We start from the raw sequence: 15,819 nt of genomic DNA on the forward strand, positions 1-15,819 counted from the left end.
AGCCACTATATCTGGTTTTCAGGCCTGCTCCTGGCTAGATCACTGGTCAGGAGCTGGGTCATTTTTTGCCATTTCAGAAAATATGAGAAATTCGTGCGGTCAGGAGAGAAGGCTTTGGAATTTTTACTTCACCAGACAGTTTATATTTTGGGGAACTGTGTTCTCTAAAGAAGGGATGCAGTTCTAGTCAGATGAACTAAGCAATTAACTCCAAAAGATACCCTTTTCCTCAGAAATTCAAATGTGACTGACTACCCTACACTTTTCCCTCCCACCAAAGTATTTGTTGAAATAGAGAAGTGTGAGGAAGCCAGCCACAGCTTTTCAAGGAGAGCTACAGCTTCTAGGTTTACAACACCTGAAACTTCACAGAAACCTTCTCCTTTAAAAGAAGTACAACAGTGCTGCCTGTTACCAGAACCAACCAGCACACAAGCAGGACCAGAACCATTCCTTTCACGACAGGAGACATTTCTCTGGGTGGAAGAGCAGAGGTCCTCATGGCTCCTGTTAAGGAGGGAAAATCCCCGGAGTCACCATTTGTAGAGGGACGCCTACAAAGGTGGTAGTTCTTCAGGGCCGATAGCTGGACAGTGGAGGTCCACCATTCAGGTTATCACATCCTATTCATGGACTGTAACCCTCCCCTGACCATGACTCTAATATTCCCCTCATTTTATTCGAGAGGATCAAGAGAAGACCTCCTATTGGAGAAGGAAGTGTCTCACATGCTTGTGAAGGGTGTCATAGAGTAGATTTAAGACAGGTCCTCAGGGTATTTCAGCATTCTTTTCCTGGTAGAGAAGCTGACAAGGGGATGGAGACATGTCATAGACCTTTCCCCCTTAAACCAGTTTGTGCTCCAAACAAGTTCAAGATTTAGACCCCGAGCATAGTTCATCAGGCTGTCGGGAAGAACTACTTTCAGGTCCCCATCCACCTTAGTCCCAGAAAGTACCTGAGATCCGTTTCTGAGACAAGATCTACCACTTCAAGGTGCCATCTGCCCTCAGTCTCTTAAGTTTTTACTTGTCTGTTTTCCCTGGTCTCACCTTTTACTCATGCCATGGGTATCAGACTTTTGAGGTATTAAGATGACTGGGTTCTAGAGGATTCAATGGCAATACTTTTACTCCACACAGATCTTCTTTACAATTTTTACTGAGATTTGGGGTATCCAGCTGACTCTAGAGAAGTCCAGTTTCATACCTCAGGATTGCCTTCATTATCTAGGCATGGATTCAGACTTGGGCCGAGCCAAAGCATATCCATCTTCAGACTCAGTACAGTACTAAGAATCAGACAAAGTGGCAGCTCCCTTTCTTAAATAGGAAGCTCCTCCAGCTCACTCTTAGCAGAAGCTCTTAAGCCATCTCAGCTCCCTAGAGAAAATAGTTCCCTTCAAGAAGATGCACCTTCGCTCACTGCAGTGGACAGTAAATCATCAGTGTCACAGTTTTCAGACTCTCCTGCAGCTCTATTGAAGATCCCATGAGAAGTGAGAACAGACCTCTGGTGGTGGTTGAGAGAGGAGAACTTGCTAGCCGGAATTTTGCTTCAAGTTCCCCCTCCAGAGTTTTTTCTCTTCACATGCTTCTCACCAAGGCTGGGGAGCTCACCTACAGGAAGAGCAAATTTCAGGGATATGGTCACGATAAGACAAGAATTTGCATATCAGATATCTAGAAAGGGAAGCAGCATACCTATTATTGCTCTACTTTTCAGGGACGTTCAAGGGCTACTCAATTTTGTTGATGAGCAACAACTCAACTGTAGTGACCTACATCAACAAACAGGGAGGCTTGGTATCCCACCTGTTATGCCAACTTGCAATGGAGATTCATCACTGGGCACAGATAAACTGTTCATCTTACCGCCTGCTTTATTCCGGGAAAGAGGACTGGGGGCGATAGTTGGTTCAGAGTAGTCTTTGCTTCCTCACCTGACGTAGAGAGTTTTGACTTTGTCGGGTTCCCCAACATTGGAAATGTTTGCTACTCATCTTGACAACAAACTTCCGGTGTATTGCTATAGTCCCAGATCCAGCTGCAGCAATGGAAGATGCATTCCAACACCAGTGGGATGGGATAGACTTTTATGCTTTTCTCCCAGTCGGCTTGAATCATCAGGTACAGAACAAAAGAAATGAGTAAGAAATGTTAACACTGATAGCACCAAGGACATAGGACCGAGACTTTCTGGATCTTTTTGTTGACATTCCAAGAGAGCTTCCTGTGTGGTTAAATCTCCTACAACAGCCACACATGAAAAAGTTCCATGAAACTGTCCACTGCTGGAGGTTATCCAGCACCTCCTCCAAAAGAGAGGCTTTATGAGATCAACTGCAAAACAACTTTTGGGATATCTTCATAAGTCCTCCACAGCAATCTTATCAAGCAAAGTGATCCCTTTTCTGTGATTGGTGTTGCAGAATGAGTTTTGCTCCTCTCAAAGCAACTATCCCCAAATTGCAGACTTTCTAGTATTCTTACCAAACGAGAAGTTTCTCTTAGTCACAGTGGTGAAAGACTATCATTCCACCTTGAGCCAGGTTTTCAGATTGAAGGGAATCAATCTCTCCTCTGTGGGAATATTCAGCAATTATTTAGAGTTTTGAGAAGACTTGCCCTCCTTGGGAACTCAAATCCCAATCTTGAAGTGAGATTAAGGTTCTAAGGTCTCTCAAGATGCCACCTTGCGAACCCCTCCATCAAGCATCAGACAGAGGTCTCACCTTGAAGATGGTACTTCTTTACCTTAACTTCCACTAAAAGAGTGAACGAGTTACATGGCTTATCTTATCTGATATGACACTTCAGGGGGTGGAGAGATCTGTCTTTTACCTTTGTCCTTGAGTTTGTGGTAAAAACCAAGAACCTTTCAATTTTAGATAACATATTTGACTTCCCTTCCATCTCACCTATCAAAGAGATACTGATGTTCTGGACAGTCTGTTACTTTGTCCTTTAAGAGCAGTTTGACATTATCTTAAGAGAACTACTCCATTTTGTCCTAAAATTCATAACTTTTCCTGAGTATAAGTTGCAGCAAAAAGAAGAACAAAGAACAGTGTCTCCTTTTGGTTGCAGAAAGTTATTCTGGAAACATATAAATTCTCTGGAGAAGCAGCGCTTGGGGTTCCTCCTAGAGCTCATGATGTACGTGGTATTGCTGCAGCCTTAGCGTTCCACGAAAACCATCGAGTAGGCCAAATCCTTAGTTCCAGTCTGGAAGAGACAGACCTCCTTTACAGCTCATTACCTTAAATACTGTAACCAAATATCAATTGATACTTTCTCTTTGGGTTCAATAGTGGCTGTGTAACAGATAGTTTAGGACTTGCCCTTTAAAGGTTTAAAGGCTGCTCATGAATGGCAGAGGCTAGGGACCATGACATTGGCCTATCGAGCAGGACAATGCCCTGGAGACTGACCATATATACATGTGATTAGTGCCCAAGCCCGCTCTCCACCCAAGCTAGGACCTAGGAGGGCCAGGCTGTGGCTGCTGATGGCTCAGCAAATAGACCTACAGGCTCCTCCAAACCCCCCATCCTTAGCTCACAAGGATGGTAAGGTTGCAGCGACCAAAGAAACTTACGAGTTTCGGCGGGACTTGAACTCCTGTCTGGCGTTCACTAGTCAGAGACGTTACCACATCCGCCACCACAACCCTTACAGAACAACTACTGAACCCGGTAACTTTTTGTCAGGTCATTGGTTATTCTTGCCATATGTGGATGTTTGCATTGAAGGAGTGAGTTTATTTTTGGTCTAACCAAATTTCAACCTTGTTGAGTCAATGACTACAGCCTTACCTTGAGGCCGATATCAAGACCCTGCCTGTCATATGAGCGTAGCTGGGATATCATCAATAATCTATTTGGGTTAGGGCAAGACAATGCCTGTCAGACTGCAATATCACTTCATGCACAAAAATACAAATTTTTATTACAATTTATATTTTTCCCATCTATACAAACCCGAGTCATTTATTTTAAGTCATGCCTCATCCACCTTTCAAGTTTTGACAATGATAAGAGTGTGGTGCACTCACTCACAGCATGGTTGATGAACAGCTGGTAACCATACAATATTACAAGCATCCAAAGAATTCTTTCTGGTCATAGTAAAACAATTTAGGAGTAAATCTTTATAAATGATCCAGTTTTGTATAGCTTAGAAAAATATAAATTGTTTTAAAATTTTTTTAAATTTTTACATGAAGTGATATTGCATTGTTCTTCATCTTTATACGGTTATTTCTACTGAAAATTTTCAAAGATTATAAAAATCTTGTAATTACAATTTTATTGCTGGATTCATAGAAATGGTTAAATTATCAAAGATTATACCTAATAAAGTACCGTGACTTTGTTTACACCATAACAAAGATAAGATAAGATTAAAGCTTATGATGAGTCTTTCTACTCCCTTAGAATCAATTGTAAGTTTTGATTTTGGTTTTTTACATGTTAAAGCTCTCTGTTTTCTGTTAATTGTAGCTTTATTTCTATGTGATACAGCAACAGCCACTAACAATATTCTTGGCAGTGGTACTCTTTGTTAAATCATTGTTTTGTATGAATTGAATCCATTCAAGGAGATTATATATCAAGAACACACAGTTTGATTATTTTGTTGACCAATTAAGCCCATACTCTAGATGCAGTATCTAGAGATAACTCCATGATTTCATAGATGATTAGGTGTTGCTAATCAGAGTAGAGCTATGAACTTTAGCACTACAGAAAGAAGGTAGCCAATGTTGTGCTTTATATGTACTTGTGTATTAGACTGTAACTTCATTGTGCTAATCCTGCTAACTGAAAGGTATCTCATAGAGACTTTTTTTAAATAGGTTTAGACTTTCATTTCATGGATATCATAGATTTGGGAAAAGCTTCTTACATTTTAATATAATTTAACCATTCCGTTAAGTCTAATTTTCAGACTCAGGTGTATGACCTAACTTACTGTATATTTGTAGATGAATTTCGTAATCTGGAACAAAAATAAGTTGGGACAACATAGTTTTGTAATACTGTAATTTCTTTATATTACTGATGTTCGAAAGAATCTCTTCATGGTCAGGTTTATATGAATTTCCATGAGACTGTTAATTACAGTAAATTCTAAAGAATTCACTGATGGTATTAACTCTTTTGAATAAGGAATAGTCTACATTGTTTACTGTTATTAGAAACAAATAAATATTAGTTCAGTCCAGTTTGTATCATGAAATGGTCCTTAAAAATCAGATGTAATATTGAACAGTTAATTAACGTTACAGTAAATATTTAAAAGCTTCTATTATTGTTCATTGTCTCCTGCTTTTGTAATTTATGATATCCATTGGATATACAATATCAGCATAGGTACAGCTTTATCGGAGGTATGTAGTATTGATTTTGTTAATTTTGGTTGCATTGATACCCTTTCACTCTATTCTTATTTATCCTCTTGAATGTCATCATTCTGTGCAGTGGTGATGGGGTATTTTTTCTTTACACCAGTTTTGCTTCATTAAAGCAATAAGATTTTGCTATATGTTCTTTTCTTTATATTCAAAATTATTTTTTTATGGTGTGAATGGTATATGTATTACCTAGTTATTGTAGCTAAAGGTTCAATTATAATGAGCCTGCTAAGGAAGACCTAGCTGTAACTAACCTCATTAAGGACTCATTTGTTCCTACATGTACTGTATACAAACTTTTCGTCTTTTAAATAGGGATATATTTTCTATGCGAACTAGAGCAACTATTGAAATCATTAACAAGGTACTGTAGTTAACAACGACAGGTGGTGATCACAGGCGAGAATTTTTTACTAGAAGTCTGCTATATTTCACGTTTGGAATAGGTTTTTATTTTAAAGAAAATAATTTGTTTTATTGCTAAAAAGTCCTCTTTGTAAATTTGCGCAAGTGCGCCCTTTCCCTTAGGCAACCATTCTCTGAACGGAGTATGTATTTACTTTTTTCTTTAAAATTTCCAGGGAAAGCTATTTATTTTAGTATCCTATATACAGTAATTTCAGTATTTTCTATAATTTCCTGAGGACTAGATTATCAGTTTTCTTATATTCAATAAGGCAGTAGTAAATAAACGTTTACTGCACATACGTGTAAATATTTACAATGTTTTATGTTATAATTATGCTGAAACATGCATAAGATGTCATAGACGATAAATAATAGGCCAGGAGTGTAAAATTTGCCCAGAAAAATACACGTATATTACTCAAGCCAATTCTTGCTCCTGTGTGCACATTTTTTTGTGTATTTGAGGGAAGGGACTCTCCTTTGCTTAGTAAGTAAGCCTGAATTATGACAATTAGGTTCATATGATATCCAGTGTACTTTTAAAAGCCTGTACAGTACATATACTTACAAATGCTGATTATATTTGATGAATTTCTACAAAAAAACTTTGAAGCCTATTTTATCAAAACTTTAATTTATTTTTTTTCTTGAGAAAACAGCATCTAATTTTTATATTGACTAATTTTTGTCATCCAAACATGAAAAGATAGGGAAGTTTTTTGTCTACTATCAAGAAAATCCATTTTTTGAAAATGGGAAAACTTCTATTTGAATAATAATCTTAATGAAAGTGTTTTCTATACATTTATAAAGTAATTCCTATAAAAGAAATTTGAATATCAAAATCTCCTCTTTCATTTTTTTGCATATAAAATTGCCTCTTAAGTGCTTTTCAAATGGAAGAAATTGGTCAAGAAACGAAAAAGTAGATAGGGTATGAAGTAACCTCAAAATAACATGGTTTTAATGGGGCCGAGTCACGCTCCTGGAGTTAAACTTCCCACCTCAACACTCCTCTCATTCTTGAGCCAAAAGTTCAAATGTGCTGAACTTCTTACTGGTGTAGCGGCGGAGTGGAGCTTCTCGCTTTCGCTTACTGCATGTCGTTAACTACCTCTTTATTGATTTCAATGGCCATTCCAGCTAACAGTGAAAGCATATCCATATTTAAAGGACTCAAGTTTGCATAGCTTGGAAAAATACAAATTACTTTTTAAATTTGTTATTTTTCCTCCTGCACTCACTCTTGCTCGTAATTTGTTTTTCATACATCAGTATTATGATTTTTATGTCATTGCAAAAAGTCCAACAGTTAGTTCAGTTACACTTTTTTGTAAAGTAGCTTTCAGGAAGATGATTGTTGATTGTATCTCAAGTGTACATATACTGTAAAGTACCAGTCAAATTCAGGTTTTGTACTTAAAACCAAAAAAATCCCATCTCCACCATGGTAGCCAATTTATGAATTTATAATGTGGTTGTGTGTATTAGTTTTGTCACCAAAACGGGACTTTCATGCTTTCAAGTGTTTTCACCAATAATTTTGAGTACTGTATCTAATTCACAATGCCTCAGGATTAGACCCAATGGTAAAGTCTTTTTATGATAGATGCTTCTGTCCTGGTTAGAGTTGAAATGAAACCAACATTGGTCTTTGATATTTGGCTCTCAAGAGATAAAAGTTTATTCGGGGTCTGCTGTAAATATTCTTCTTGTCTAAGTTTCATATGTTTCAGTCTTACCCCTCTTTCAGCAATTTTATGAATTGTTTTTTTCTGAAAACACCTTTGTAAGTGACTGAGAACAATATGAGTGAAGGAACAGACAGTTTCTCTGATGTCAGTAATTCCGAAGCTACCATATTAGGATGGAGACTTTTTTGTTTTCTCTAGGTGGAAAGCTAAAGCTATTCAAACCACCAGCATGTAAACCTGAGGTAAATATTAAAGTGATTAATATCAGTTTGAAAAATATTATTCATAGCACCCTCTCATCAGTGAGTGTTATTGGTTTTAAAGATTTTCCTCTGCACCAGTCCGTATGGCGCAAATTCCATAAATCATTGTCACCCTGTCCTTCTCATTATTTCCCTCCCCTTGACATGTTGCCTAGAAAACTGGATTCTAACTGCACCTCCCAGGATAACATTGAAGAAAAGTGGATTCAACTGTAATTGAGTATCTACATGGATAATTATTTTTCCTAAATGTAATGAAATTTGTATTATAATATGATATTGTGCAATAGTAAAGTGATGTAGTTTTTAATGATTCGATGCTGTTATTTTGTAATGCCTTAATGTGTATTATGGAGGTAGAAAATATGTCTGTGAATTTTGCATTAAAAAAGAACATATCCAAAGTGAAGCAGGTGAACTGCTTGTTACTGTCCATTCATCATGGTTAATTAATCACACAAACCCCCATGAGTATTTAATTTGAATGTTTGTGATAATGACAATAACAGTAAGAACACATGAAAATAATGGTAATGTTAATGAATATTGTAATGGTAATTACAGTATTATGAAGTTTTCTAAAATGTCCTGGAAAATATCCTAGAAATAGATATACTGTAAAGTGCATTGTTCAAGAAGCAATTTATATCTCCAATATTTGTGTTAAATATTCAAAATTGGTAATGAATAATGGCCTGCCAAATTTGATATGTCATTGCTCTTAGTTCATGGGACCTGAGCATTTACAATTACAATATATGTAACTCCATGTTAATTATTTTGAAAGCTGCATACACATCTGTATATCTGTGTTAACATATAAGTGTATTTTTGATGGATGGAGGTATTAGTAGTACAATTAAGATAATTATGTTTAAATTATGATAATTCTAGGATATTTTCAAATGACTATTAACTTGAACTGCTTGAAATAGATATATTGCTAAGCTTACAGTGATGGACATTTGCATGTTATTTTTAAATGAAAAAATATGTCGATGCATATTTATTTTTAAGAAAATATAAGTGCTATAAACTATAATTTTTATATTGGACATTTCAGTGAACAGAATGAAGTGGTTGGACTTGTTTTTGAGAACGGTGCGGATATCAATGGAGATTATATCAAGATTGGTCTTTTGGATTGTATATCGAGGAAATCCACACACTCCACTGCCTCCAATCACTAATCTGATTCTTCTAGATTCAGCCTCAACCCTTGCTGTGAAGATTAGGACCAGAAAAGTTAGTACATACATTAAATTTATATATGAACTTATAAATTTTAGCCTTTGTATGTGTGTATACTGTAGATATATGTACAGTGTCATCATCATAATCATCATCAGCTATTACCAATATTAATACTGGTAGGACCATCTGATTAAATACTTTTCTTTTTAGAGAAAGTGCATTTTACTTTTCATTTGGTTTACCAAAAGCTCTCCATTCCATCCTTATCCTTCTTTTAATTTCAGTCTCATGTCCTAATGTCTGTCTTAAGTATGTACATTCATTAACAATCTCTAGAGGTTCGTCCATAATGTTTATTTGTTGTCTCTGAATATCCATTAGCCACTATCTTAGTTTTACCCATAATAATTTTCATTCCTACATTTTTGCTTTTCCTGTTCAAATTTTCTATCATCTTTTTCAGTTCCTCTCAAGAGTCATTAAACAGAACTTTAGGAGAGATGAGGTCTTCGTGTCCTACTCCTTTCGCAATCAGAATTTTCTCATTACTTTTATGTAGTTTTATGATTGCTGTACTTCCTGTATAGATATCTTCAAATGTTCTAACATAAGCTTCATCTGTTCCTCGTCTTTGAAGTGCTTTCATTACTGCTGAAGTTTTGACAGAATCAAAAGCTTTCTCAGTCAATAAATACCATACATAATGGTGTCATACTCTGTTGATTTTTCCATTAGCTGGTTAATTACATGAATGTGGTCAGTTGTTGAATACCCACTTCTAAAGCCTTAGTCGATTAAAGTCTTTCTGTCTTGCTATTCAGTCTAATATGGTCTTTGTAAATATTTAATATATTACTGGGAGTAAACTTATTGGGTGATAATTTTCAGGTCTTTTGTGTCTCCCTTTTTTATGAATTACAGTGAACCCTCGTTTATCGCGGTAGATAGGTTCCAGACGCGGCCGCGATAGGTGAAATTCCGCGAAGTAGTGACATCATATTTACCTATTTATTTAACATGTATATTCGGACTTTTAAAACCTTCCCTTGTACGTAGTACTGTTAACAAACCACCCTTTAATGTACAGAACACTTAATGCATGTACTACAGCACCCTAAACTAAAACAGGCACAAATATTAAAGGCGATTTTATATCATGCGTTTCCTAAACACCTAAATAGCACGATAAAAAATGGCAACCAATGTTTTGTTTACGTTCATCTCTGATCATAATGAAGAAACAAACTCATTTAGTGTACACATATATGTATAGGTTAGTTTTTGCATCGATTATATTGATTATACAGTACTGTATGTTGATTTTTTTATTACCAATGTTTTAGTTTACGTATTTTTCTTAGGACTTCCAAATGAAATGTTTTTCTTTATGACGCCGCCTGAAACGACGGCGTCATAAAGTACTGTACGCTCAGTAAACAACCACGCTCAGAACAAACAAGGCATTTAACGCGCATGATGATAGTGATAAATAATGATACAGTACAGTATTTACAGTAAAAGCATTTACAAAATATGTTACCTTACAAATATAATTTACCGTATCTATATAAAATCATACAGTACTGTACAGCACATACAGTATTGTACGTAGCAAAGCAGGAAAACAATTTACGAGAGAGAGAGAGAGAGAGAGAGAGAGAGAGAGAGAGAGAGAGAGAGAGATTGTTTTACGTACGTGCAGTAAATGTAAATTTTAAACATAAAAAATCAATTTACGAGAGAGAGAGAGAGAGAGAGAGAGAGAGAGAGAGAGAGAGAGAGAGAGAGAGAGAGAGAGAGAGAGAAGAGAGAGAGAGAGAGAGAGAGAGAGAGAGAGATTGTTTTACGTACGTAAATGTAAATTTTAAACAAAAAAAATATGATAGGTTACAATATGTAGACTTTTAAAACCTTCCCTTTAACTTAATGCATACAGTACGTACAGTACTAAACTATAAAACAGGCACAAATACAGTTTTAGAATGTAAGAATATTAAAGTAAAAAATAAAGATTGTTACTGTACTCACCACGAAAGAAGTTGAAGAAAAACTTGAATGATGATGGCGATGAATTTGCTGCACAGTAGAAATGATGATGATGAAGCTGATGATGTGTTCTACTGTGCAGCCAGGTAGTATTTTACGTCTCTTCAGACGGAGGTGTCTTTTCCTGGGACACCTCTTCAACTTCTTCCTGGGAAACTTCTTCAATTTCTTCCGAAGGCGTACTAGCAGGAGGAACTGGCTCTTTTTTGCGAGGCTGGAAGAACATTGTGATCGGAAGTTGTTGCCGCTGCTTCTTTTTTCGATCCAAGAGCATTTTGTAGGGAGTCATGTCTTCATCGATCTTGTTGCAGAATTGCATCGAGCGAACCATATCCTCGTCCCACTCTTGCAACATTTCTTTCAACTCCTTCGCATGGTTGCAGGCCTTGGCAAGCCGTTCTAATGTTAAGCCCGTTTCTTCGACATTTTCTTGGGTCTCTTCCTGGGTTTCACTCTCTTCTTCGCTTGCCGATTTCGTCAGGTCTTCGAGGTCTGTGTCAGTTAGTGGCTGGGAATGGCAGTCCAACAACTCGTCGACGTCTTCAGTCGTCATGTCGCCAAACCCGTCACCTCCAATTATGGCAGCCAACTGCACAGATTTGCGTACTGCAGAGGGTTGGATTTCAGCAGGTGTAAATCCCTCGTCGTCGTAAACAATCTGGGGCCACAACTTCTTCCAGCTCGCATTCACAGTTGCAGGTTTCATCTCTTGAAGTGCCTTCTGAATATTCTGCAGGCACGTGGCTATGGTGTACTGCCGCCAGTACGCCTTCAAGTTAAAATCTTCATCCTCATCATCTTGGGCAGCATCCACACACGCAACGAGGTCCGCCAAGGTGTTCTTCGTGTAGAGGGCCTTGAACGCCCTGATAACCCCCTGGTCCATCGGTTGAATTAATGACGTGGTGTTGGGTGGCAGGAACTCAACCTGAATGCCCTCATGCGACAGGTCAGTTGCGTGTCCACCAGCGTTATCCATAAGGAGAAGGATCTTGAATGGCAAGCCCTTCTCTAAGAGATATTTGCTGACTTGCGGGATAAAACACTGATGGAACCAGTTGGAGGTCAGCATCTTCGTAATCCATGCTTTTTGATTATGCATCCAGTACACGGGAAGGAGATTCTTATTTTTATTTTTCAAAGCGTGAGGATTTTTCGACTTATAAATAAGCCCCGGCTTTAGCAAAAATCCAGCAGCATTGCCACACATCATGAGGGTAACGCGATCCTTGAATGCTTTAAAGCCAGAGGCTTTGGCTTCCTCTTTGAACAGGAAAGTTTGCGATGGCATTCTCTTCCAAAACAAGCCGGTCTCATCCATATTAAAGACTTGTTCCGGCTTGTATCCACCTTCGGCGATAATATTCTTGAACGTCTGGTTCACGTAAGTTTCAGCAGCGGCAGTGTCAGCCGAACCAGCCTCCCCATGCAGGGAAACGCTTTTCAGGGCGAAGCGTTTCTGAAACTTCGCGAACCATCCTTTGCTGGCGGAAAAACGTTTCTGAGGCTGGGAATCAGTGGATGTCCCTGGTTGAGGATCATCTGCATCATCATCATCTTCAGCATGGTTGCCGTCGTCGTCTTTAGGTTCCTTTGCAGCAAAATTCTCATATAAGCTCAAAGCCTTTGTTTGGATGGTGTTCGTATCCAAGGCTATGTTCTTCTTCCGGCAGTCGGCAATCCACACAGCTAAAGCACCTTCCATGCGTACGATCGTTTTATTACGCGTTGTAACGACTCGCTTCGCTGATCTGCTAAAGGTGATTGCAGCCGTCTTTCTAATGTTCGCCTCGTCCTTCTTGATATAGCGAACAGTAGATTCGTTGATGCCAAAATGGCGCCCAGTGGACGCGTAACTTCTACCATCTTTTAACATATCGAGAAGCGTAACCTTCTCAGCTATCGTCATCATCCTTCGGTGGCGTTTAGGCTCACTACCAGCCTTAAGAGAAGCAGAACGCTTGGGAGCCATTACAGTAGGATTTGACAAAAAGTTCAACTTAAAAAGGTCGCACACAGCACAGATTCACAAACTTAAGAACGTCTACTCAGCGATACGCGGGAACAGAGAGTGGACGATCCGGGCCCGCGAGAACCTAGATGCTGCGGGTTGGAGATGATGGCAAAACACCAATCACAGGCTAGATAACAAAACTTGAGTTCTGATTCGTCATCTATCAGCGCTTGAACCAATCACAACCCGTCTTACAGTATATGATGCGTAGGTTACCAACTCATACAAGATGCCCCGCGCATACCGAACGTACGTATTAATAATAATAATAATAAATAATGATAATAATACAGTACAGTACTGTAATAATAATAATAATAATGATAATAATAATAACAATCATAATTTTATTAACAACAACAACAATAATAATAACAATATTTAATAGCTTTACGTATGCTACAGTGTTTTATTCTTTTGTAGGATGTGTGTGTGTGTGTGTCTCTCTCTCTCTCTCTCTCTCTCTCGTACGCTTATTCGAAATGTGATTTTTGCAACAAAGAATATTATTGGATGCAGTACTGTACTACGTACGTATACATACAAAAGATTCATGGAAAAGAAGCACATCCATTACATTTGTAGTACTGTACGTACAGTAGTAGTCAACAGCAGCCTTACACCATTCTAATATTGTATGACTGCATCTGATTTGCGTTTCATGTTCGATTTAATTTTACTACGTACTGTATACAGTACTGAATTATCGTATGATAATACAGTACAGTACAGTAATACAGTAATAATAATAATAATAATAATGATAATAATAATAACAATAATAATTTTATTAACAACAACAATAATAATAATAATAATAACAATACAGTACTGTAATAATAATACAGCTTTACGTACGCTATTTTACGCTTTTGTTGTACTGTAGGATGTGTGTGTCTCTCTCTCTCTCTCTATCTCTCTCTCTCGTACGCTTATTCGAAATGTGATTTTTGCAACAAAGAATATTATTGGATGCAGTACTACGTACGTATACATACAAAAGATTCATGGAAAAGAAGCACATCCATTACATTTGTAGTACTGTACAGTAGTAGCCATCAGCAGCCTTACACCATTCTAATATGGTATGACTGCATCTGATTTGCGTTTCATGTTCGATTTAATTTTACTACGTACTGTACTGTATACTGTACAGTACTGTACAGTATTATCGTATGATCACATTCTCTTTTCGTGTTTTATTTCTTTCTGTGCTGAATTATATATCATATGTAATGCAATGAACAATCAGTAAGAGCAGATATTACTAATTACAGTATTAATGGAATTACAGGTAACAAAATATCGTATTTGGTTGTCTTCAGATTTCGCGGTATTTTCGAATTTTCTGGAAAATCCGCGATATGTATATATATATGGGTTATGGAAAAAACCCGCGGAGTGGTGAATCCGCGATTGTCGAACCGCGAAGTAGCGAGGGTTCACTGTAGTATAATGATAAAGTATTAGCAAGTTGTAGGTACAGTATAGAATAGTCATGCAGACACTGTGTAAAGTTCTGAGTTTTACTACTATGAATTCTCCTCCTTCTATTATTAAATCAATTTGTTATAGCTACATTGTGACTTATTTGTAACATTTTCTTTCCAGTTGACAAGTGAAGAAGTGGTCAGATCTTTTATTGCTCGAATTAATGAGATCAATCCAATATTGAACTGCGTGGTGGATAACCGCTTTGATGATGCCATCAAAGATGCCCAGGCTGTGGATGAACTTCTCAGGTATTGCTAATTTATGTATTCATTATTGTGGTATCTATTTCTGTGAACCCCAGATAGCTGAAAATTAGCTTGAGTGGCATTTCAACATCATCTAATTTAGTTACCTTGCCTAGTTTTCTCTGGATTTTCTTCACAACTAAACTTTAATTTACTTTGTTACGAACAGTTAAATCAGTAATCAATCAGCCAACAATAACTCTTAAGAAGAGGAAGTGTTAGCAAACAACATTTCTCAAAACAGTAAAGCAAAACACAATCCTTTGGCTGGCATGCTTTCATGAAGTTGCTCTTACTGTCATTTATAGCAATTCCAGAAGATGACAGCCCCAATTAGAATTTTGAATAACCTATGATCATGAACATAATCCCAATGTGAATCATGGGTAGTAAGGATAAATAGATGCCCCTGACACTGGTAAATGTAACGAGAGAATTGACAGATAATGGATTTATGATATACCAAGGACTATATTCTGTAGTTGTCATCAACCTCCATAATGACTCGATGCACTTAACTGAAGGGGGGAGGGCATTTTACAAAAAGAAAATGGGAATTTTTGGGGGATAGATTCCATCGTTTAAAAGCTTTAAGAGAGAAGTTATATGAACATCAGGTTAGTATAGAAATAAACTTTTATTAAAATTCTGTTTTTTGTCGTGGAAACCAAATCATTGCCATCATGGTCCTTAGTGTAGTTTTCCCTTTCTGTAGTCACATAGGGTATGAGTTTCCTCACATTCTTTTATGTAGTCACTTTCTGCCCTAATTTTCATGGGATCTATGCCTTCTATCAATCTAATTTTCTAGACCCCTATTCTTCCCAATCTTGTGCTACCTTTCTGACTAACTGCATCTCTCTTGTTCTCATCACAAACCCAAAGTATCTCAATTTTTGAGGGGCCAATCTCTTTTCTAACCTTTGAATACCACAGCTCTCAAGAACTCTGCAAAGATTTTAGCCACATCTTTTTGAAATCTTCATGTTCTCAGCAAGTTACCTCAACTCTGTTGCACATATAGTTACAAATCTTGAATACTC

At 37.3% G+C, this 15,819-nt stretch overlaps 1 protein-coding gene across 4 annotated transcripts in view; it reads left to right on the top strand.

The window, feature by feature from the left end:
- Nucleotides 1-15,819, top strand: part of LOC137654657 (fatty-acid amide hydrolase 2-like) — a 176,885-nt gene that overhangs the window by 62,278 nt on the left and 98,788 nt on the right. For 2 of the 4 annotated variants that reach the window (XM_068388493.1, XM_068388491.1), the window contains 2 exons: nt 8,847-9,028; nt 14,649-14,779. In XM_068388493.1, the coding sequence (XP_068244594.1) occupies nt 8,855-9,028; nt 14,649-14,779 (305 nt within the window). In that variant the 5' untranslated portion in view covers nt 8,847-8,854. Of the gene's footprint in view, nt 1-4,652; nt 4,833-8,846; nt 9,029-14,648; nt 14,780-15,819 lie in introns of those variants that run through there. The other 2 variants (XM_068388495.1, XM_068388494.1) reach the window with 2 other exon arrangements.

The sequence above is a fragment of the Palaemon carinicauda genome, chromosome 15 (assembly GCF_036898095.1).
Source record: "Palaemon carinicauda isolate YSFRI2023 chromosome 15, ASM3689809v2, whole genome shotgun sequence".
In the NCBI taxonomy this organism is placed as follows: Eukaryota; Metazoa; Arthropoda; class Malacostraca; order Decapoda; family Palaemonidae; genus Palaemon; species Palaemon carinicauda.